The following is a 26,007-nucleotide window of genomic DNA, read 5'->3' as shown; positions in this document are numbered from 1 at the left end:
TAAGTTCCAAGAACATCGAATGTAACTTTATTAACCAGTAACAAGTTACAGGGTTGCGAAAATATGTATTATATAAAATACAAATAATAACAGTACAATCTATAACAGTTTCAATAACAATCTGTGTAATTTTAGTGATTTTTATTCATACTGCTTCAACAAATTTTTATTGTAGGTGAAAGTTTTCATTGAAAATAAGTACTTACTTGAGATAGTCCTGAAATTTTGAGGAATGCCACATATTTTCATGAGGCAGTTTTGGGTCTCTGTGTCGGTTATTTGAATAGTTCCGTTGAATGGCATTGTTCGTTAAATGAATAGACTCATGGAGGTTCACAAGTGAAAATGGCTGAGAACTGAACCGTAGGTAACATTCCCTGCAACAGAGAACCAACATTTTTTTCAATAAAATATTTCATTAAATAGCAGCGTACTACTTTAAAATAATTTTTATTAATCATTTAGAAATGAAAAACATTAGAGTTAACTATATGGGTAAAACTCAAAGATTTTTTTCCTTTAGTAGACATTATTTTGATAGTTGGTTTGTTTTCCAAAGGTGGCAACAGTGCTGAACTAGTTTTTCAGGTGATGGCTTATGTCATTAAGTATGTACTGAAAGAGGTAAAGGATTTTAATTTTGATTATACATCTATTTAAATCACATAAATAGACTGGAATGTGAAAAAGCATGTCATTGTCCTGAAGGGTTTTCGACACCCTCAACAAGGGTGTTACTGTGAAGTTGAAGTTGGAAAAACCCAGTTTAAAAATCATTTGCTCTCATATTTTGAAAAGTTATGTAGAAAAGTTCTGTAAGTGCTACCGTGAGGAAAATTTCAAAAAGCTATTTTTTACAAAATTTACCTAAAATCCTTGTTACTTCTTGTTTGACTTCTTCTCAAGGATTTGGAGATGGTGAATAATTCAAGAATAGAAATAACTAAATCGTCCACATGTGTATATTTAGTTGTTTATTTATTTATTTTATAGTTAGAGGTTAATGTACACACTGAAGATGGTTTATACCGAAACACGTGTATGAAATAAAATTAATTTTCAAAAAAGGGTTTTAGTTCACCATTAATTATTCTAACATAAAGATAACCCTATAATGTGGAGTAATAACATAATTCAAGAATAACTGATTGACTGCTTCAAATGTATTGATTAAATTTATCACATTACTGATCCTTGATAAACTGTTGGAAGAAAATGAATTCGATTTCTTCAAAAACATGTGCAATCTGCAAATCTAACAATCATAGTTGTAGCTTGAAAATATCTATTGGAAACTGCAGTTTTTATCACCAATATATTTTTACACTGTATCCTGATAAAATCATGTTCAAAAGTGAAGTGACGAGAAACTGAAGATAAAAAAATGGGAAACGACCAACTGCTTGATTGTTGTATCTTTTAGAGTTACAACAATCAATATCATCATATTCAATAAATAAATAATTGAAAAACCTCTTTATTTTTACAGGCACAATTATGGATATTACGATATTAGGCCCTTCTTATACTTATCCTCTGTCCATGTTCAATATGAGAACAAAATATAATATTATTTGTAACTAAAATAACAACTTATCTCAGAAAACATGAATAAAATAATTAAATTACTAAAACTAAAAGTGAAACTTAAAAGAGTATAACTGTTTTGATGCATGAATATCAAGAAATAATGTACATGCTGTATTTACATGATAAAAATTTAAACTAACATTTTATTCTTATGTTTTTAATTTCTGAGTGACAATAAAGAAAGAAGTTCCAAATTCTGTGTTAACTAAATGTATTTCCTAAATAAAAATACAAAATAAGCACACTATACTAGTTATTTACAGTGATAATAATATTAATAAAATGGCTTGTGATTAACAAAACTACAATGGCATTAATACTGTAAAGAAATCTATTTCATTCATGTTTAAGCAAAAAAACTTCAAAAATTTGTTTTTGAAATTTGATACGTTTTAAATAAACAAAGACTAACTGTTATCTAACCATCCCATAGTGCAAATTTTCTTGAGATAAAATACTTTTAAATAATTATATAATTCTCTAAATAATTGTTTAATTCCTGCTTCAATAAATAATAATTGCTAAATAATTGTTTAGTCAGCTTCAATTCCTGATTAAAAAACTATGTATGCTTCCATGATTTATTGTAATGTAATATATATACTCTTCTAAGTACTTTAAAGTTTAGACAAAAACAGAATACCCAGTGCTAATGTTTTAATTTTCGAGTTCTCAGAACCCTTCATCAGAAACACACTGAATTAAAAACATATAAACAGAACTCAAACGAAGAATTAAAAACATAACCAAAATAAACTTTTAACAAATAAATACCATAAACAACAAGATTCCAATCAGCTGTATGTAGAATGTTTGTAAATGTTTACATAGAACTAAATTTTTTTAAGAAGGAAAAGAGAATAATCTCAGGTTCAACCCATCTGGTTGCCTTGATTTTAAAATTAATTGATGTGCGATTTCAACATTTTCTTAAATTTATCAGATTTGTATTTTGATTGGGATTTGGCTCTAAATGGTAAATTCCTTTTAGGCTGAAGCAATTTTCGAATTTATATTGATTGTGTTGAATCGCATGAGCATTGTGTTGAATTATGAGTCTCTCATAATATAGTCCAATATAGTCTTTGGGACATAATTTACAGGTTAGTTGATAAATTACGTTGTTTGTAGTGCAATCAATGTTACCTTCAATAGGATATTCTTTTTCAGTTGTACTACTTTTAAATGATTTATAATTTATTAACATCTTACAAATGCCGCATCTTGGCTTGTTACAAGGATTGCACACGTTACATTTAATGTTATTACTTTCTGGGTTGCCCTCATAGTTTAATTTCGGTCTAGAGAGAATGTTTTGTAAATTTAGAGGTTTTTTAAAAATTACTTTAGGAGGCTTAGAAAATAAATTTCTAGTTTCAGGGGAAGATTCCAAAATAGGAAAAGAAACCTTAAGAATTTTGTTGATTTTATGAAGGCCAGGAAAATTTTGAGTAATGAATTGGGGATCATTAGGATTAATAGCACTGGAATTGTTTTTAGATGCTCTGATTTGTCTATCAACAAGGTGTTTTGGATACCCCCTTTCAAAAAGTACATTGGACAGTCTTTTTATGTAAGTATGGAAGTCAGACTGATTGCTACAAAGATTTTTTGCCCTTATTGATAAATTTTCAATAAATATGATGTATTTATTGAAATCATAATTTGAAAACAAAAATTCATGTCAAAGACAGTAACAAAATGCAATATATTTACATTTCACCAGCTGCCATTCAGTTCACATTAAAAAATTTATCCCTAAGAGTTAATCAATAAGAATACAGTAACAACCTTAAACTGCACATAGGGATGTATATCAAGACAAATAAAATTGTTTATTAATCAGCTGACAGATGGTAACTAAGGCAGCCAATGAAAATTAGTGATACCAAAAGTTCCCGCCACGTGACAAACGTAAACTGAGAAATATAAAAAATTATGTGGGGTTCTGTGGACCCTAGTGTGCTCTTTGAATGTTAAGCGTAGGGTTTTTATAATTTTTTTTTATTTATAGCAAAGCAGTTAATACAAAAACCCCTGCGATCGGAACGCAGCATGGACCTTGACGCCTGCCAGATAAAGACGCAATTTGCTCATTTTCCAAGTCCAGCTGTTCACATACGATAACAAGCTATTTACAGCAGACGTCGATCTGATATTGGTAACTTAAAACAATACTTTATATGATCTCATAAATTAAACACATTACATAGTTATTTATAAGAATCACGCGCTCAAGCTACGTTTTGTACAATAAAGTTCAAAGTAATAATAAAGTACAATAAAGCGACCAATCCTGAATTGTTACAATAGTTTATTTATGAAAAAAGTTGATTTGATGGTTACTAATATAAGTTTCAAAACTACAGTGTAAATAGTGAGGCATAATGCAAGTAACGTGGTCATACCTATATTTAACTTGTATTTGATTTATTGATGTTCAAAGTTATGACGGTGGAAAATACAAACATTACGTTACAGTTATAAAACAATATACTGTATGTACGTACATATAACGCCCTCAAAGTTTAGTTCCTAGATCTATAAAAGCAAAATGATAAAACCTAAACTTATAAATGTACTGTGCATTACTTAAAGGGATGTGTTTCAACTAGAAGTAGGGTGTTAGCCTTGTTAGGCTGTTGTATTGTAGCCTTGTTACATACAAGAAAGTATAATGTGGCTACATTTTTTATTATAAGTACATACAGTTGGTTTTAGAATAAGCATGATAATAATGAGCTAGTTGTGTTTGTTTGAGTTTTTATTTAATAACTTTATAAAGTTATAGAATAATGCTTTGTGACGAACTGTGAAAAAAAAGATAATGAAAAACAGGTAGCCTAATTACTGTATGGTACTATGCTAAAGCGATTTTTGTAAACATAATCCAAGAAAAATCCCACAACAGACAGTTTTGTGTCCCATTTGAAATGTTTTCTATTTTTCCCAACTGAAGAATTTCTTTCATGTACGTTTCGAAAAAGTTTTAAACTTGCTTAATGTGGACATTTTTACTCAGATCACAGATTTTTCAACATTACACGTTTTTTTGGGAGTAACCTTAGGTGAATGTGCTCCTAAAGTACTAATTTTATTTACTTTTATGTTGATTTAGAACTTTCAGCCCCTTCAAAAATAAAGTTTGTGGTATTTCGGAATTTAATCGGTTCTACAGCTGCACAGTTTTGTGGCTCCGGTTAGTATGTTGGTTTTATGACAACAATTTTAAATTTTCATCGTGTATTTCTTGTAAGAATTTAGCGTTACTTTGACCCCTAAACACTGTTAAAATAAAATATGTTGAGATTTCATTGTGTTCTTTTAGTTTGTAGTCTAATACTTTCTTTCGTAGGATTCATTATATAAAGTGTTAGTAATTAAAAAGTAAAGAAAACTGTTAAACAGTTCCTGGTTAATAAATTTGTAACGAAAACACAAATAATAACCAATATGTCATTACTGTACTTGAATAATCTTCGATACTTTAGTTTTGTGAGTAGGTACATCAAATAATATTTAATAATTGCATTGTATTAAAACCAGATTTAAAATATTTAAATGGAAAGGTGAGATAAGAATAGCCGTTAGTCACGAAAGCTGTAAATTTACAAAACAATAGAAATCTGTTTCCGTTAGACGTGGGAGAATGATCTAGAAGCTCTAGAAAAGGAGAGAAGAGTCACGAGTGACGTCACGCTGTGATCAATGCCATCTGGCGCGTCTACCAATCAGAAGCGCGTTCTAGAAGCGCCGAGAGCAGCCAGAACCAATGAGAGCGCAGCTCTAGACCGGCAGCGTGGAACAGCTGGGAAACTTCTAGAACCTATCAGCTGTCTTTATATACACGGCGCGCGGCTGTCTGCTCAGTTTGAATCAGACTTCAGAGATATTCTGAGTGCTCAAAGCGATACGAGTGCGTGATCTTACGCTGTGTTTACTACAAGTGTTTCGATTTTGTGATTGTATTGATATTAGTGAGTGAATATGCCAGGAAAAATGCCAGCCATTGGAATCGACTTGGGAACGACCTACTCTTGTGTTGGAGTATGGCAGCAGGGGAAAGTGGAGATAATTGCCAACGACCAAGGGAACAGGACGACACCCAGCTATGTTGCCTTCACCGACACAGAGCGACTCATCGGGGACGCCGCCAAGAACCAGGTAGCCATGAACCCACAGAATACAGTTTTTGATGCCAAAAGATTAATTGGAAGGAAATTTGATGATCCGAAAATTCAAGCAGACATGAAACATTGGCCCTTTAAAGTAATAAGCGATTGTGGAAAACCGAAAATTCAAGTAGAATTTAAGGGAGAAAATAAGAGATTTGCACCTGAAGAAATCAGCTCAATGGTACTAACGAAAATGAAGGAGACGGCAGAGGCCTATCTTGGTGGCCCTGTGAAGGATGCTGTCATTACTGTACCCGCATATTTCAACGATTCACAAAGGCAAGCTACCAAAGATGCTGGGGCAATTGCAGGCCTTAATGTTCTTAGGATTATTAATGAGCCTACAGCAGCTGCCCTTGCTTATGGACTTGATAAAAATCTCAAAGGTGAAAGGAACGTTTTAATTTTCGATCTTGGAGGTGGAACCTTTGATGTATCCATTTTGACCATCGACGAAGGCTCTCTGTTTGAAGTTAAGGCGACTGCTGGTGATACTCATTTAGGAGGTGAAGATTTTGACAACCGTCTTGTTAACCACTTGGCAGATGAGTTCAAGAGGAAGTTCCGCAAAGATCTGCGATCTAACCCGAGAGCTCTCCGTAGACTAAGAACTGCGGCTGAGCGAGCCAAGCGAACCCTCTCATCTAGCACTGAGGCCAGTATTGAGATTGACGCTCTCTACGAGGGAATTGACTTCTACACCAAAGTTTCCAGGGCTAGGTTTGAAGAACTCTGCTCAGATCTGTTCCGCAACACTCTTCAGCCAGTAGAGAAAGCTCTGAATGATGCCAAGATGGACAAATCTTCTATACATGATGTGGTCCTGGTGGGAGGTTCAACAAGAATACCTAAAATCCAAAGTCTTCTACAGAATTTCTTTTCGGGTAAACAACTCAATTTGTCTATCAACCCAGATGAAGCTGTGGCCTACGGTGCGGCTGTCCAGGCTGCCATTTTGTCGGGAGATCAGAGCTCAGCTATTCAGGATGTTCTGCTTGTCGATGTCACTCCACTCTCCCTGGGTATTGAGACGGCAGGAGGAGTCATGACAAAAATCATCGAGAGGAACTCAAGAATCCCTTGCAAGCAGACCCAGACCTTCAGCACTTACGCAGACAACCAGCCAGCTGTCACCATTCAGGTGTTTGAAGGTGAGCGAGCCATGACCAAAGATAACAACCTCTTGGGTACCTTCGACTTGACAGGAATTCCTCCAGCACCTCGTGGCGTACCAAAAATCGATGTCACCTTTGATCTTGACGCAAATGGTATTCTTAATGTCTCTGCCAAAGACAACAGTTCTGGCAAATCCAAGAACATCACCATCCAGAACAACAAAGGTCGACTGTCGAAGGAGGAGATTGACCGGATGGTGAACGAGGCGGAGAAGTACAAGGAGGAGGACGACAAACAACGGGAGAAGATTGCTGCAAGAAACCAGCTGGAGGGATATACCTTCAATGTGAAGCAGGCCTTGGATGAGGCAGGAGAGAGGTTGAGCGAGGAAGACAAGACAACAGTGAGACGAGAGTGTGAAGAAACTCTGCAGTGGCTTGACAACAACAGTCTTGCGGAGAAGGATGAGTATGAACATCGCCTGCGGGAACTACAGCGACAGTGTTCTCCTATAATGGCCAAACTCCATGGAGCAGGACAACCCCAGCCTCAAGGACATCAGAGCAAAACCAGTAATGGACCCACCATCGAAGAGGTTGATTAAGTTAATGTCATATCAATTTAGATTTGTAGTTCCTGATCAAATTAAAAGTCATTGTGATCTTTGTTTTTAAGTATTGTACATAATGTTGTAAATAATATTTATTTTGTAAATATTTTTTGTTTAGTCAATAAATTTGAGTATTTTATTTTTAACCTGTGTTTGTTTTTATTCCCTTTTAAACCGAAGCCAAGTAAACTTATATCAACATCAGAAGAAGTAATCAAAATTTTTCCTTAAGAGCCAACTGTAGAGAAATGCCTTGAGTTTTATACCATATGACCAAAGTTAAACCTCAAACACTTTTAAGCCCTTATTTTTGGTCGTAGAATCATGGTTTATGTCTGAGTAATACCATTCTGCATTGCAATGCTTACTTATTTGTTTTTCTGTAAAGAGAGACAAGTACTAAACACTTTTAAATGTTTATAGAAAAAAGTAATAAACATAAATAATTATAATGTTTGGAATGAGACATCAACTATAGTTCTATGACCAAAAAATAAGTCATGAAAGTGTTATTTGTTTAAAAATGTTGTTACGGAGCTAACATCAACATGGCTATCACTATAATAAATAGCCCTTGATATAGGAAGTGTTGATCAGTTACAGCATTTTAGATTAATATGAGATATTAAATTAATATGCCACTATTGTATATTTTGAAAAATTAGAACTATTAAAATCAACAAAGTTGGTTTCTAGGGCACCAAAGATTCAGATCAAAGTATATTAAATAAACATTAAATATTCAATAATGTATTTTAATCAAATCTCACTTATTATGTTTTTGTAACTGGTTATTTGGAGCATATGTATATATAAAATCAAATTAAAATAGATAGAATATTAATCAGTGTAACATTAATTGAGACTTAAGAAAAAAGGAAGTAAAATTATAGTGTGTCACAGTTTAACCCACATTACTCTACTGATATATACAATATAGTATTGTGTACAACTGAGTCACAATACTATACAGGCAGATGTGAGTTAATATTACTTAACAAAGTAGATTGTGTTTATAAAATTTGATCTCTAAAATGGGTTTGGTGTCTTATCATCTGAAAGTAAATTATTGGATGGTAAATAATTAAGTAATTAATAATGGTATTCATATTAACTGTCAGTGAATAATCCATCCATTTACTTCTGTATCAGAAGATGGAGACTCAGGACTATCATAAGGCAGGAAATGTTCCAATGGTGGTAGAGGGGGTTCTGAAACATTCCCTCGGAAAAGGAGTGGTGGAATGGGAATATGAAATATTCCCTTGGGAAAAGAGTTATCCAGTATTTTCAGTTAAAAAAGGTGTTTTTGATCTGTTGCACACCTAAAAAGTTAAATTTTAACTTTTTTTTGTTCTCTTAGGACAAGAAGCTTATAAATTGCACTTAAGAACTCCTGTAAGAACTTTTGCGCTGCTTCCGGACAGGACATTCAGGGGATAGTGGCCACCTCCTCTCGAGATCCATGAGGTAGAATTAGGGCACTAATCTCAAAGTCATGTCCCCCAAGAAGAAGGTGAGGCCAGCTCTGAACCAGCCTCTCCAGTCAAAGCAGGCAGGGGTAGCACACCCTTGTTGAGGCTAGCATGAACCCCTGATAGTTTGGGAACAAACCCCACCAAACTCTAACAGTCATCTCCTGCAGTATACTAAACCTATCAAATTGCCCTCGCACCCCAGAATCTTGACATTCTTCTATAATATTAGGATCAAAAATGAGGATCAAAATAAGGTTTAACACCTTTCTTATGGAGGAAAAATCAAGGTCATTTTACTTAATGCAGATATAATGCATTATGGTGTGACAAATAATAACTATTAAACTTCACATAATTTCATTCAGTTGTCTTTCAACTTCTTAATGCAATAGTTTATAAATTCGGTGTGATGAATTCTGTTAAATTATACTTGTAAATATTTGAAGTTACTAGTTAGGAGTGAATTAAAAATAAACTACTGACACTGTAAGTAATTATTATACATAATTCACATTACACCATCATATGGATACTTAAAAACTATATTAGTATAAGCTGAAGATAAACGTGGGAAATTAAAAAAATGATTAAATTTTCTGTATGTACAAATTTGATCAGGTGCTAGTGTATTTAGTGTATATTTTGTATACATTTCTTCAATATTTGATATCAAAAATTAATTTTAAAATATAACTTTAAGGAACAAGTTAAAAATGAAATAATAAACAAATATTCATTTTTATATATAAATAGAAAAAAATGTAAGGGTTCCAAGTTACAAGAAATTCATAAATAGAAAAAGAACTAGGAGTAATAAAGTGATTAAAAATATTATAATGTTATAATAACTAATTGTGTAGCCAATACAAATAATTTGTGTTGTTAAGTTATAAAGTTTCAATTACATAAATAGTTTAGAAATAAAATATTATGTAAATATAAACTAATTTTCCGCTTTTAAACCAAAAGATATTTTAGATTTTAATATTAATTGGTCCCCATACTCAAAATAACCATTAATAATAAATTTGTCAAAATCTTCAAATACTTAGCACCTTTCATTAAATAAAATTTTTCAAAAATTTGTTTATGGTATATAAAGAAATCAATAGTCCTGTTATTGTTGTTGTTTTTTTTACAAGAATAAGAATGACAATGATTATTCATTCTGATTTGCAATGGATTTGTTATCATATCAATTCAATACAACTTATTGCACAATTGTAAACAGATTGGATGATTTTATAATTGTGCTTACAGGATTAACATTTAAAACTTTTCTAATTTGACTTTCATTAACGTAACAGTATAGTGTAACCTTATGGAGACAATACTATGCACAGTATTTTTACCTGGCTGTGAAACTCTCACTTTAAAATCTGGACTATTATGGGTTAGGGAGCAAATTGGACCTTACCAGAAGATTTTTAAGATTAGTGTTTAACTAAACACTAGCGGAAATGATTTTGAGAGAGTTTTAGGAATCTGTACATATGCAAATTTAATATAACTTTCAATATCTTTGACTGACTGAGACTTTGATTTCCAGTAGGCATCATATGATGATAACTCCAAAAGATAGTGCAAGAATTTATTCTGTACTAAGCTTTCAGTAGTATGCATGGGTGTATACAAGGGGGCCTCAGGGGACTCCAGCCCCCAAAGTTTTGTTTTTAAAGACAAACTTTAAAAATGCACCTAGTACGTAGTTTATTTTAAGCTAAACACATAAGGCCTTCAAGATCAATAATTTCCCAACCCCTATTTTTGGAGCACCTTAACCACATGTCAGCCCCCCCACCCAAAATAATTTTCTATACACGCCACTGATAGTGTGAGGTATTTGATTTGCTAAAATTAAAAGAAATATAAATATAACATCTAGAGTTTATGATAAATGCTTTGATCTAAGTTATTTTTTCTCGAGTTATGGAATAAATATGTGTACACCTTTTTCAGTTTGACTGGAGAAAATGTACTTTTTCCTTGGCTCTGTAACCACCATCCTGACCCAGTAATTGGAATGAATAGCACCTGTAAAGGTGATTAAACAGCTGTAACAAAATAATTTATACTAATTTGATGAATGTATTTGCTCCTGACCTTAATTTTATTATCTATATCTTTATTTTTCCTTATTTTTAGATTTTTTCAACTTTATTGTTTTTAATTTACCACTATTACGTAAAGGCACAATAAATAAAGGTATTATAATGTATTGGTCTTGCTTGTGTATTAATTGCTTCATAATTCTGTGCATTATTCTATCAGTATAAAACCATATTGTCTTACAATGCAACAAATGTTACTCACTTATAAAACCATATTGTCAGAGGGTAGACACTGGTGACCAGGAACCACTGTCGGATGTCAAACTTGGTGTTGTAAATCAGAAGAGGGCGCTCTAAACATTAAAAACAAAATTAGTTGACATAAGTTTGTAGAACATCTGTTTGTCTGTTTTATTTGTTTTAATTGGTTGATTGTTTGCAAAACGACTAAAACTAGGTCTTTACTTTAAAGTTATCCATAGGAGTAGTATGGATCTAGTTACCACTTTAGTTGTATTATGGTATATGTCCTGAAAAATTAATACTTCTGAAATTCTTTGACTATTTAACAAAGTTAGTCAGAACAAAAGCTCAGTAGAATAATTCAGTTTGGATTTACCTTAAGATTTTACCCACTTTTATGGGTTTGTTTTCACATTGTTTTTACACCATAAAATAAATAAGTTGCATTTTAAGCCAAATTCTTTTTATTCTTCCTAAGACAGTAAGATTTACAGATGGTAAAAAAAGAGTGGGCTTAAGATGTATCCTTGTGATACACCACTAGTAGTGTATTGACAGTTTATATGGATTGACTACTTAGTAATGTGTAGTTTATTCACTGTCAAATTCTACATCATAGTTCTCTCAACACTTAAGAATCAATTAATTCTTCATAATTAATTATAATAAATACTGAATTAAATCACGTTATTTTTATATATTTTGTTGGTAACTTAAATATTTATTGTTGTGTTTTATACAATAAAAAATAATATTTTTAATTTTGTAATCAAATATTCAACAGACCAATGTATTTCTGAACAATATGTCGACCCATCCGGAAGTCAGTGGCTGCCTCCACATTACAGATGATGTCCTCGAGATTCCTCATTACTTTCACACCTCTGCCACAGAACTCTGCTGCAGGCTTCACTACCCACAGATTCTTCCACCCCTCAACCTCAAACAGAGGCCAATAAGGCTCGATATTCTTCAGAGTAATTTTGCTCATTGTATACAATGCCTGAAATTTGATTTAATAAATTTTAATTTAATTATATTAATTTTTTGTCAGTTAATTTCATATCAAGTAAATTATGTTTATTTTATTAGTTTAAGTATTAAAATTTATTGCATTAACAATTTATTGCATTAATACATAGCTTGATATATTTTGAAATGTCAATATCTTCTTTGGAAGTTATTTTCCATATTATAATTTTTTTATTTGTTTCGCAAATCTAATTTCATAAATTACATTATCTTATTATTATACAGTTTTGAGAATCAAATTTTGTTCCCCAATTCTTGTGTTAGCAGTTAAGGACCAAACATAAATTAAGTTCTATAAACTAAATATTGGAAAAGATTACTCTAATTGATAACATAAGAATAAAAAATATTTTCCACTAAATTGAAGTTTAAAACAGAAACAAATATTTATATTAACTCTTAATGCAGCCTTAATGTTGTTCATTTAAAGCCATATTGTTTTATCAAGTTAAATAGTTATCACAATTATAAATGTGGCTTAAAAAGATAATGTAAAGGTCTACATACCACAACAGACAATATAGACAATAGATTTTTATTTCTCAGTCAACAGTTACATAGTTTACATAGAAAATTGTTACAGATTTCAATATAAAGTCATAAGGTCATCACTAAAAATTTTTTTTAGATAACACAAAGTTAACCAGTACTTAATATAAAGATTCAGTAAGAAGTTTAAAACATTGTTGACTATAAACTATCACAATCTAAACCTACTATTACAATTTAAAATATAATAAAAAAACCCCTATTTTATATGAAAGGGTCATAAAAAAATTCATTTACCGAATAGTGAATAGTATGCGTTTATTAACTAAGTATTTTTTATTTCCTTTAAAAACCTTTTGCTGGACACCAATTCTTTGTTGCATTTCAATATTTTATTTATTATTTTACAAAACATGTAATTTATGGATTTTTTAAATTTGGAAGAGCTATGTTGTTTTATCTGTATAAAATTATGTCTGGTATTATGTTTATTGGGGTTTGTATCACGAGAAAAAAAATGTTTATGTTTTGTAATATTTGTATTGTTCATACAGGTATAAACTTGATAAATTCATGATTTTTGAATCCTAAAAAAGCTTCCTGCAAGAATCAGTGGGGGTATTTTTATTAATAATTCCTACAGCTCTTTTTTGTATTAAGAATATTCTGTTAAAACGTACTAAAGTTGTTCCTCCCCAGATTAGTATACCATAGTTTACAAAACTTTGAAACAAAGCAAAATACACTTTTTTCAATACTTCAAAAGTAACGTGTTTGATAATATTTTTAACAAAAAAACAAATTGAATTAAGCTTTTTTGAAATTTGTTCAACGTGGCATGAAAATTTCAAATTAGTGCCATTATGAACACCCAGATAGTAGCCTAACTCATAGTTATATTTATATCATAAATTAAAACCACATTATTTATTACCACCCACCACTATTTATTATCATACACCATCCACCGTTATTTATTAACTAACCGTTCCATTTATATTCATCATAAAATGGAGTTTGTAAAAAAATGTGTCATAGTTTTAGTGCACTTTGTTTTTCCAACAAAACTTTATTATTGTTTAATAACTTTATTAAACATATATAAATTGCTTATGGATTAAAAAACCATTTGCTTATAACAGGTGACTTGTTTAGTAATTATTAAAATAAATATTCATTTTTATTCCATGAATCAAGAATCTGTTAATTTAATCTGTCCATCCCAGATTTACCATCGCTGGTAAAGTGTTATATGAGTGGGAAATACAAATCACGTCTGCTTCCTCATACCAATTGAGGAGTACGATCCAGTTTTTACAAAATTTTGTGTAAGTGCTCTTTGATTGGATGGATGTAGCCTGCACTGACCTGAATCATAGGATAAGATGTCGTCTGAAATTTTTCGTCCTCATGAGCGAGTCTGCTAAACCAGGTTAGGAAATCTGTCCAGTCTTTTGCCGTTGTTGGAGAGCTTTCCTGCCTGTCTATATCATCATGTTGTCTGTGCTGAATGTACTCAGAACATTGTGCATTTGCAAAGTCAACCACACTCACAGGAACCTAAAATACAATCATATGTAGCAGTAATTTACTCTAGTCTTTATCATTACGTTATATTCCCTCCATTACAAAAGTAGCAAATGAATGTTCTAGAACCTGAACACAATCAGTAGTTTCCTTTGAATGGATGTTGTTGAGTTCAGCTCCATTTCACCTTCCGCTTAGTACAGTGTCTGAAACGTGATGCTGTCATAGACTTTATTCCTGGAAACTGGATTCAACATCAGTCTGAAGAGATCCAAACGAGTCAGTGATGAAAAAGCTCAAGACGAACTCCTTCGCATCCTTTTGATATCAGTAATACGTACACACATGCAATTTAAATGAAGAGGTGTTCTTATTGTCTCATCCGGTGCACAAGATCTATAATGTTTCAGGCCAAATCCCAGATCACGTTGGAATAACTGAGTTTTCTACACATAACGTATTTACGAATATTGAGTTCAACTCCATTTCACTTTCCACTTAGTCTCAAATTTGACACTGTCACAGTCTTTCACTCGCTGCACTAAGTGGAAGGCGAAATGGAACTGAATTCAAGATTCCTATTGAATCAACCCTTCCCACCATAGCTTTATTAATCTTTGTATTGCACTGATTGTCATTGCACAGTATTTTGTGTTGTAAGGTCCTTGCACAGGCCAATGGTTCATTACAAAAGGAAGAATGAAGAAAGGCAAATAAAGTTAACCTCTACTTAAAAAGAACATAATAAATTTTAAAATAATTATTGAATTCCTTTTGATACTTGAGAAAATTAAAATAAAAAAGACAAAAAGGACTCTGATAAAAATTAAAACAATTTAAAAGAGACATTTTACTGCAAACGGTTATAAGAAACCACCACCAAAACACTTCCATTTATTGCTATAAAATACAGTATATACTGTGACAGTAAGATGAAAGGACTGCACCAATCAATTTGTATAACATAAACATGTGGTTTAAAATAAATTAAATGAAACTAAATCACTATTGTAATAAATCACTATAATAGCAGTTTAATAATGAAAACTGTGAGGAACGTAAACACTAATTACTTGTATTAATTAATTTGTCAGTTGTTACTTTGATAAAATCCTTCAGCCAATAAAAAATGACTAGCACTTCTTTCAGTGTAATACACAAGTAGTATAAATTGTTGAAGAAGGAGAAATAGATCATGGTCATCACATGTGAGTTAACCAGGTGTGGTCTGTGTGGAATTTCATTCAGAGTTGGTCAAATTAAAATAAAACTTCGGCTCTAATCCATTTTTTATCGTGTTTGTTTGAAATTTGACTGAAATGTTCATGTTTGGATTCCAAAACTATATATTTGGGTTTATGTTTAAATAACCTAACATTTTCATGAGGTAAACTGAAATGTTAAAAACTAAACAATTAATTCCAACACTTCCACCATCCGATATGAAGATGTTGCTCTATGATGATGTTGCTCGATATGTAATGATTCTAGTAAGTATATTTACTAGTAATATTAAACTAATAGTAATCAGACATGGCATTAAAAATAAGATCAACAGATAGACTCAGGGGATACCTTTCCGTTGCGGAAGAAGTGATCAGATTCAGCAGTCGTCACCTGATTTACTATAATCTTCAGCAGCGCTACACAAGCTGTTAGTCCAAACTCTTTGATAAAATTATCAATATCCTCCTCAGTGACTATCTTGAAAGTTCGTGGTGCAACAGCTTTTGATATGTTTGGCTCGTAAAACCAATGAAATTCATCCAAAAAGCTGCACAAACCAACCTGTGAATAAGAAATTGTTCATTTTAACTCCTGTAACGTATTAATTGAGTTTTTAAAAGGTGAGGTAATAAGTGATAGTCCAGGAGCCAAGTACTAATCAGCACTGTATAAGTACATAACTTGTTTTTTCCCGAAATTTATAGAGGAAATTTCCTTTAAGGAATGAATTGATCATTACACACACTAGTTTTGGTGGAGGAAGTGGTAAAAGTATGAAATGATAGATAAGCTTTTTAGATCATATTTTCTATGAATAACACACTTAAATCTACTATTGGCTCATACAACCTCGCTTTATTCATATTTATTAGTTTTTGCAAAAAAAGGGCGGATGTCTTTCTAACAAATCTTGTACTCAGTATCACAAAGTTCACTTCTGGCTGATTTATACCTTCCAGTTGAACCTACACTGGGTACAGCAAAGACCGATGTGTCACTTAAATCTACTATTGGCTCATACAACCTCGCTTTATTCATATTTATTAGTTTTTGCAAAAAAAGGGCGGATGTCTTTCTAACAAATCTTGTACTCAGTATCACAAAGTTCACTTCTGGCTGATTTATACCTTCCAGTTGAACCTTCACTGGGTACAGCAAAAACCGATGTGTCACTTAAATCTGGGCAACCTAATGCATGTCCAGAGCGGCACATCACTAACCTCAAATGTCAAGATTCTGGGGTGCAAGGATAGATCAATAGGTATAGTCTACTGCAGGAGATGACTGTTGGTGGGGCTCCCTAAGTATCAAAGGTTCTTGCTAGTCTAGACATAAGAGCGTGCCACCTCCTGCTTGCTTTGACTGGAGAGGCTGGTTCAGAGCTGGCTTCCCCTTCTTTTGAGTAGTCATGACTGGGATTAATACCCTAAATTCTTCCTCATGGATCTTGACAGGAGGCGCTTCCTACCCCAAACCTTATCCATCCAGAATATCCTATCACTCCAGAAGCAGCGCAAAGGTCTTTTTAGGACTATGTGCAGTTACTAAGCTTCTTGTCTTAAGAGAACAAAAAAATCCCAGAATCTACAGAATTTCAGAATCAGGTATAATAATGTAGGCATTATATTTTTGTCTGCCTGGAAACATATTTAACTTATATTTTATTCACATAAAGTTTAAATTTGAAAATATTTTAAATTAAAACTGTTTATTTAAAGTTTAAAATAAACAGGAATCACTGTGGTGATCAAAAAAAATTTATACAAAATACCTTTGATTACACTAAAAAGCTAGTAAAAAATGTAAAATCATGAGTAAAAATTTGTTTATACTTCCCATAACGCATTTAACTGTATTTATTAAGTGATATGCCAAAAATGAATAAAAAAGTAATACTCATTCATTGTGTAAGATTGTTAGTGAATAAAATCAACAAAGTACACAAAAAAGGTAAACTGGATTTATTATTTACACTAAGTTAAATGATGGAGAAAAACTTTAGAGATTCAAATCGAAACAGCAATTGCAGTGTAACATGATTTGATCTGATTACGTTATCTTAGAATTCTACTGTAAAACGAATACCTTAGTAGTGAAATGGTTGCTTTTCGGAAATCTGCTGACAATTGTACTGTCTCGTACACTCCCAAAGTCAATGCTGTTAATGACCCAGATAAAGTTAGCATCACATTCTTTGAGGAGGCGGTTAATAATTTCTGAAGTTTTTGTGTGCGTGTCTTCTTCAACTAATACTTCAGCAGCTAAAACAAGGGTTTCAGTCAATCTAGAATTTCAAAGAAAAGAATGTTGAAACCTGTTCAATCATGATTAATAATTAAAATTTTAAATAGTAACAATACAGCACTGAGTTGTTTATTGTTTGAGAAGTTGCTACAGTATATGAATAAGAATTGTATAAATTAAGAAATAGTACTTGTAATGTACTTTTAAGTGCCCAATTATTTTAAAGTTTAATAAGAAAAAAATTAATTAGATCAAGGACAATCTTATCCTAGACACAAGTAATAGACAAGTAAATAGATTTCTATTTTGTTTGAGGATACCCAGTAAACAGTAGTGTATACAAACTAGGTCTGGCCATAGTAGCATTGTGCTTTGAACTGTGCTCCAATGTAATTTCTGTGTTTCATGTTTTCTACAAATGAAATGCTAATAGTTGAGTTCTTTTTGGAGGAATTTTCCCCATAAATACAATATTTTTAATTTAGTTAAAAGAATAATCAAACAAACAATTTTACAAAATATAAATAATAATAATTATTATGTTTACTTTAATACAATACATATTTTTGCTTTGATTTGGTTAATCAATCTTTGCTATGCAAGAGCATAGCCAGGAAAAACTTTTGAGGGAAGGTTTCAGACAACTGATATTTTCCCATAGTGGACAGACAGTAAGACCCCATTTTGTTCCTCAAAAAGTTCTTGACCTGTTTCTTTGTTGAGAATGATCTTTCAGCAGTACACGTCAGTAATACTGAATTATTTAAATAATAATAATTGTTGAAAACTGGGGAGGATCTGGACCCCTTGGACCCCCTCACTGCCTATGTCCTTGTAGCTATGGTAGTGTGAACATATTAAACATAATTAGTTTTTAAAACAAATAGAATATAAACTAATCAACACTACTTATTAGTTTATGATATTTCCTTAAAATACAAGTACTGCAACTAAAACTGAGCAACCAGGGAATATAAAATGAGGCAATTTATAAGTTTTTTAACATTTATATTGTAAACATGAGGTAACCCAATATTTTATTCTAGATACTAGCTTATCTTGTGTGACATATATTTATGTCATTTTTACTAACAAGTTAATTTCAATTATTATTTCATATATTTATTTTAATTTTACTTTAGTCTCTCTCACCTATACTAATGTCATTGCATTATACATTATCAGAATATATACTGGAATTGCTTTATAATGTATAATATAACCATCCTGTATTATTGTGGATGTTTTATCGCATCACTGTTATTTGCCATATAGATTTTCTCTCTTGTTTTTCAGGCACCAACTTCTTTTGCTTCTTAACTGTTTAAGTATTGATTGTAATTTTTTTACTGTATGTTATTATACACATATAACTAAAAGTGTAGAAAATGAAGAAAATCAATTGTATATGAAAAAATTATATTTTGGCCATGAATAATTACCTATATGAAATGGTTGCAGTATTTAACATTTTAATGTTTTGTACTCCAATGATTTGTACTCATATATTCATTATTTATTTCTGGAAATAAGAATTTAATAATAGCTAATTCGTAATGTTTGTTTGTTTTTTTTTACAGAGAGGGCTTGAAAGCCCTGACTCTAATTAATAAAGGATATTTTTATTCAATTTTTATTTTATCACAGTAAATATTAATTAGATCATTGCATTATTGTATCATGTTTTTATTATATAATTTTTAATCTGGTAATGAGTAATTTTCATTGTGATACCTCTATTATACTTTTGTAATGGGCACTGAATTTAATTTTGACCTACCTGATTTAAAGAATTGCTTAGCACATGGTGCAAGATATATATATATATATATATATATATATATATATATATATATATATATATATCCAGAAATCATAAAAATGTTAAATGAAGATGCTTGTGTTACATTTTTGTAAGCATAAGCAATATATTCTGCATATAGATGGAAAATGTTACCATCAGGTCATTTGGACTGATGTATATTCTACATATATTTGTTTTATTTTACAATATTTTATTTTGATATTTTGATATGGCTTTCAGAAACTATTAAATATGATTCCTTTGAAATTACTGTGACGTAATGCAAAATTGAATTCAACTTGAAGTATCAAAAACTTGAAGGTTTAGTAGTCCATGTGGTATTGAATGCCTGTTGGTATTGATGGACTAAACAGTGTGGTCTAGTTTGAGATAATTAATTTAAAAAAAAATACATATATTAAATACTTACAACACTTTTCAATCCATCCTCGAGCTTTTAAAGCTTTCCGAATTGGAGAAAATGCTCTTCTACTGTTTCCAATACTAAATATTTTCTGCATCTTAAATCAGACAAATATTTTAAAGATGGTGGTCGAGGAACATGTCTTAAACTAATATCTTACACAAAGTATATTTTTAGAAATGTAGATAATTTAATTACAGCAAAATAACATCAAACCACGAAAAATTAATCTAATTAATCCACAATCCATAGATCTGTGACTGTTTTCTTAAAAAACAATTTTTAATTAAACCAAGTGAAATGTTAATGTTGAAAACTTATATATTATAAGTGGACATAACTTACTTTAATTGCTTGATGGACTAAATTCAGTAACTCTCTACATTTTTTATTTGTATTACTCGTGTTTTGATCCTCCTTCATGATGTATTTAGTCATGCTGTGATGTGTACTGGCTCTCTGAATTGGGTTTGTTTCATGTGAAATACATTTTCCATGAGAATTTAAATTGGTTTTCTGCAAAAATAGAAGCTACATTTAAAGACAAATTTATTATTTTTAATCATAGCCGTCTCCTATTGTTAAAGTGAAACAGATAAACAAATAGAATATTCCAGGAACCAAAAGCCAATTTGAATAATACAAGAGCACAACCTGAGTTTACTTAAAATTAATAAAGAATACTTTTCTCCGCTGTAAAAGAAATCCATTGTTAGTCATACTAGTTTTGATGGAATAAAAATTGGAGGATATAGACCAATTTGCAAAGTACAAGAGCACAACCTGAGTTTTCTTAAAATTAATAAAGAATACTTTTCTCCACTGTAGAAGAAATCCATTGTTAGCCATACTAGTTTTGATGGAATAAAAATTGGAGGATATAGACCAATTTGCAAAGTACAAGAGCACAACCTGAGTTTTCTTAAAATTAATAAAGAATACTTTTCTCCACTGTAGAAGAAATCCATTGTTAGCCATACTAGTTTTGATGGAATAAAAATTGGAGGATATAGACCAATTTGCAAAGTACAAGAGCACAGCCTGGGTTTTCTTAAAATTAATAAAGAATACTTTTCTCCACTGTAAAAGAAATCCATTGTTAGCCATACTAGTTTTGATGGAATAAAAATTGGAGGATATAGACCAATTTGCAAAGTACAAGAGCACAACCTGAGTTTTCTTAAAATTAATAAAGAATACTTTTCTCCACTGTAGAAGAAATCCATTGTTAGTCATACTAGTTTTGATGGAATAAAAATTGGAGGATATAGACCAATTTGCAAAGTACAAGAGCACAACCTGAGTTTTCTTAAAATTAATAAAGAATTCTTTTTCTCCGCTGTAAAAGAAATCCATTGTTAGTCATACTAGTTTTGATGGAATAAAACTTGGAGGATATAGACCAATTTGCAAAGTACAAGAGCACAACCTGAGTTTTCTTAAAATTAATAAAGAATTCTTTTCTCCGCTGTAAAAGAAATCCATTGTTAGTCATACTAGTTTTGATGGAATAAAACTTGGAGGATATAGACCAATTTGCAAAGTACAAGAGCACAACCTGAGTTTTCTTAAAATTAATAAAGAATACTTTTCTCCACTGTAGAAGAAATCCATTGTTAGTCATACTAGTTTTGATGGAATAAAAATTGGAGGATATAGACCAATTTGCAAAGTACAAGAGCACACAACCTGAGTTTTCTTAAAATTAATAAAGAATTCTTTTCTCCGCTGTAAAAGAAATCCATTGTTAGTCATACTAGTTTTGATGGAATAAAACTTGGAGGATATAGACCAATTTGCAAAGTACAAGAGCACAACCTGAGTTTTCTTAAAATTAATAAAGAATTCTTTTCTCCGCTGTAAAAGAAATCCATTGTTAGTCATACTAGTTTTGATGGAATAAAACTTGGAGGATATAGACCAATTTGCAAAGTACAAGAGCACAACCTGAGTTTTCTTAAAATTAATAAAGAATACTTTTCTCCACTGTAGAAGAAATCCATTGTTAGTCATACTAGTTTTGATGGAATAAAAATTGGAGGATATAGACCAATTTGCAAAGTACAAGAGCACAACCTGGGTTTTCTTAAAATTAATAAAGAATACTTTTCTCCACTGTAGAAGAAATCCATTGTTAGCCATACTAGTTTTGATGGAATAAAAATTGGAGGATATAGACCAATTTGCAAAGTACAAGAGCACAGCCTGGGTTTTCTTAAAATTAATAAAGAATACTTTTCTCCACTGTAAAAGAAATCCATTGTTAGCCATACTAGTTTTGATGGAATAAAAATTGGAGGATATAGACCAATTTGCAAAGTACAAGAGCACATCCTGGGTTTTCTAAAAATTAATAAAGAATACTTTTCTCCACTGTAAAAGAAATCCATTGTTAGCCATACTAGTTTTGATGGAATAAAAATTGGAGGATATAGACCAATTTGCAAAGTACAAGAGCACATCCTGGGTTTTCTAAAAATTAATAGAGAAAACGAAATCCATTATTAGTCATACTAGTTGTGATCATGAGAAAATTGGGTCATGCACTATTGGAAAGCCACCTCTATAAGATTTGGACTGGTTCTTCAGATAAATGTATGCATTGAGTTCTGACATTGTACAAAGAAACAGAACCATGACACAAATAGGACCTACAGAGAGTTTTAAGACTTTTTCAAGTACCTTAATCTACTGATGGTTATATCCATATAATCACGTTTACATAGCCAAGGGTACTCCAAGACAAAATACTTGCATAGTCATTTTACCAGACCAGCAGAAGACTACTCTTCCAGTCCACAGAACAGGTTATTTGAAAAAAATCATGTGTTGGAATAAAACTGTTCAAGATGCTTCCAGAACATCTGAAGAAAGTGAATACCAGGCACATAATTCGAGTCATTTTTTACTGGGTGCTAGATCAAGCCTTGTATGCACTGGATAACTTCTACTCCTAGAATATGAACTATGCTTTTACCTGAAACCTATTCACCTATAAACATATCTTGAAGTTATTGCTAGTAAAGGATATGGTCAATTGTATATAAATGAACTCATGTTACCATTGTGAATTCTTAAACCTGTGTTTAACCTTTTTGTCACTCTATAAACTGTGCATATATATACAGGGTGAGTTTTTTAAAGTGATCCAATAGCTAACTTTTTAAATAGCTACTCAACAAAATAATACATTTTTGCTTTTGAGAGTTTTTCAATATCTCTAATGGTTCAGGAGCTACGTGGACTGCAAGTTTTCGGATTTTTTCGGACTGATGATAAAAACTTGCAGAACACGTAGCGCCTGAAACCATTAGAGATATAGAAAAACTCTAAAATGCAAAAAATGTCTTATTTTGTAGTGTAGAATATAAAAACAACATAAAATACAGGGTGTTCCATAAAATATTTTAAAGTTGGCCGCCATATTGGCAAAAATTATGAAAACTTCCAGTCCACGTAGCTCCTGAACCATTAGAGATATTGAAAAACTCTCAAAAGCAAAAATGTATTATTTTGTTGAGTAGAATCTAAAAACAACATAAAATACAGGGTGTTCCATAAGAGATTTTAAAGTTGACCGCCATATTGGAAAATGGCGGCCATCTTCAAAAAATTTGAAAGTGTATCCCTGAGTGAAACTTAAAATTGAGCAAGTTCCAAATTTAAAGTGTGGTGCTAAGTCGTGTAATTAAAAAGTTAGCTATTGGATCACTTTAAAAAACTCACCCTGTATATATATATATATATATATATAATTTCAATAAACATTGAATCGCAAAAAGTACTTACTCCGCCGGGACTCGAACCCGGATCTCTCACTTGCCGGGTGAATGTGCTACCATTACATCACAGAGCCCTCACTTTTTACGATTCAATTATTTTGTATACGGCTGTATCTGTCACATATGCATTTAAATAACCAAACTAACATATGATCAGAAGACCAAATACCTGTCAAATGACTTTTATTTACATTAAATTTGTATAAATGGCAATAGCCTTATTTCATTTCAGTAAACATTGAATTGCAAAAAATACTTGCTCCTTTTATATATATATATATATATATATATATATATATATATATTATATATATATATATATATATAAATATATACACATAAAACACTACTGATTATTTAAATGTCTTGAAAATAATTAAATATAAAACTGCAAGGAAGGTAAAACATTCTTCATTCTTACCTGAGATTTATAACCAACAACTGAAGTTGATAATTTCTTTGGTGGCCTCTCTTCTTCGGTCTTAGATGATTTCATTACAACTGTTGAGCTTTTCTTAGTTAATAATCCTGTACTTCCAAAAGAACACGGTTTAACAACAAAAACTCCGGAGAGCCTTTTGACATTGTACTCATGTACTCCACTGTGAATTTTGAATTCTGGCTCTGTTTCACTTTTGTAATCCTCTATAGCTTGAGTTTCTAAGATATTTGAAATTTTTTTAACTTTACTGTTAGTTGTAACACTGTTAGATTTTCGTTTCTTACTCCTTTTTAGACCGTGATGTGAAAGCATGGTTATATAAACATGTAGCACTTGAAATTTAGAATGTCTTGGAAGTAATGAAAACAAACTCTAATGACATCACAAATGACAGCTGTTAAATTTGGTAATACATTTTCACTACACATAAGTAAATTTTAAAAATATTATTGCTCCTTGAAATATAAATAGCAATAATGTATTCATATACAATTAACTGTTCCATTATTATATACATATTTATTAAACATAGTGTCTTCAATTTTGCTGGAACAAGGTTCTCTGCCATCAGTAGCCATGCTTTCAGTAAGATCCATATTGAACTGTAGATGCTCAGCTTTGGAGAACAGTGTCTGATAATTTACAGTGTTGGTGATTCCTTGGTTGCTAGACAAAAATGATTGTCGCCCAGCAACCTAACAGTTTCCAAGCAACCCAATTAAAAAATACACAATGAAGTCAATTGAGTGAAGGAGAGGATTCCAATGTAGTTTGAAACTGACAAATAAATACACTATCAACGTGTTTTGAGTTATTTGTGCTCTCAAACTTATTAATTGTTATTTATCCAGAATAATTACCTGATTTTGAAATGTCAATTACCCACGAATATTTGTGGATTTGCTTATATAGGTAGTAACTGAATTAATGTGGTACAATAAATTTTGGATTTGGCAAGTTTTCATGTTACATTTATAGTGCTTTAACATGACTTTCTTGGATACAGAAAAAATAGAAAAATTTTTTGGTGTGGAATCATTATTGGCATTTTGTTAGCAGGCTTAAATAAAAATGGCTAGAGATAAAAATTTAATTTTTAGAACATGTACATAACTTATAGCTTCAGAGTGACAAAATTTTTTATTCATAAAAATGTAATGTTATTAAAAATAAATTAAAAAAACACAATATTCTTAATTCATAAATGGATAAAAACCATGTCACTCCCGATGCTTAAAGTCATGTACATATTGTTAAATTTTAAATTTTTTTCAGCTGTTTTATTTGGGCCTGATTACAAAACGGTCAAAATTTTATACTTTAAATCCCTGCAATTTCACGTAGAGTGATAGAAAATTGTTTCTACTTTTGCTATATTCAAGGATGTTACCTTAAAAAGCTATGGATTTAACAAAAGAATATTTGTAACCTTAAATCAATTGAACCACATTAACTATAGATGATTGTCTACAGGTAATCCTTCTGGTGGCTCATATATCATAGTTATATTTTAACTTTGGCTTTCTTTCATATTGCATTTTTTTTCATTTTGTATTTATGTTTTGTGGATATACGATCTGTAGGTCTGGTCCAATACTATTCATCACATTAATTCAGGCATGACTCTGATAATCATTTGTTAACATTAGAAAACATCATGTCCAAGCTGGGACTGGAACCTGGGTCTTTAACACGTTCACAACGCAGCTTACTTCCGGACGTTTTTATTTGCCTTTGAATTTTTCAATAAGAATGGCAAAAAAACTGTAATTG

The 26,007-nt window shown here is 31.3% G+C and overlaps 2 protein-coding genes across 2 annotated transcripts in view; one reads left to right on the top strand and one right to left on the bottom strand.

The window, feature by feature from the left end:
• Window positions 1-24,605, bottom strand: part of LOC124364764 (tubulin glycylase 3A-like) — a 28,924-nt gene extending 4,319 nt beyond the window's left edge. Inside the window, exons 1-9 of the mRNA XM_046820490.1 lie at window positions 24,214-24,605; window positions 20,356-20,526; window positions 20,017-20,107; window positions 17,624-17,799; window positions 15,887-16,099; window positions 14,153-14,344; window positions 12,050-12,266; window positions 11,283-11,373; window positions 207-377 (exon numbers count right to left, since the gene is read on the bottom strand). Coding sequence (XP_046676446.1) covers window positions 207-377; window positions 11,283-11,373; window positions 12,050-12,266; window positions 14,153-14,344; window positions 15,887-16,099; window positions 17,624-17,799; window positions 20,017-20,107; window positions 20,356-20,526; window positions 24,214-24,546 — 1,655 coding nt within the window. The 5' untranslated portion in view covers window positions 24,547-24,605. The remainder of the gene's footprint in view (window positions 1-206; window positions 378-11,282; window positions 11,374-12,049; window positions 12,267-14,152; window positions 14,345-15,886; window positions 16,100-17,623; window positions 17,800-20,016; window positions 20,108-20,355; window positions 20,527-24,213) is intronic.
• On the top strand, window positions 5,453-7,637 carry LOC124364765 (heat shock protein 70 A1-like). Its single transcript, XM_046820491.1, has one exon. It carries the CDS (start codon window positions 5,578-5,580, stop codon window positions 7,483-7,485), a length of 1,908 nt encoding a protein of 635 aa, XP_046676447.1. The 5' UTR covers window positions 5,453-5,577; the 3' UTR covers window positions 7,486-7,637.
• Window positions 24,606-26,007: the final 1,402 nt, after the last annotated feature.

This window comes from Homalodisca vitripennis, chromosome 6, assembly GCF_021130785.1.
Source record: "Homalodisca vitripennis isolate AUS2020 chromosome 6, UT_GWSS_2.1, whole genome shotgun sequence".
NCBI classification, from domain to species: Eukaryota; Metazoa; Arthropoda; class Insecta; order Hemiptera; family Cicadellidae; genus Homalodisca; species Homalodisca vitripennis.
This window is presented reverse-complemented; position numbering and strand designations above follow the sequence as displayed.

Coding starts and splice junctions, on each gene's coding strand:
- LOC124364765 (XM_046820491.1), top strand. CDS start 5,578: ATGCCAGGAAAAATGCCAGCCATTGGAATCGACTTGGGAACGACCTAC.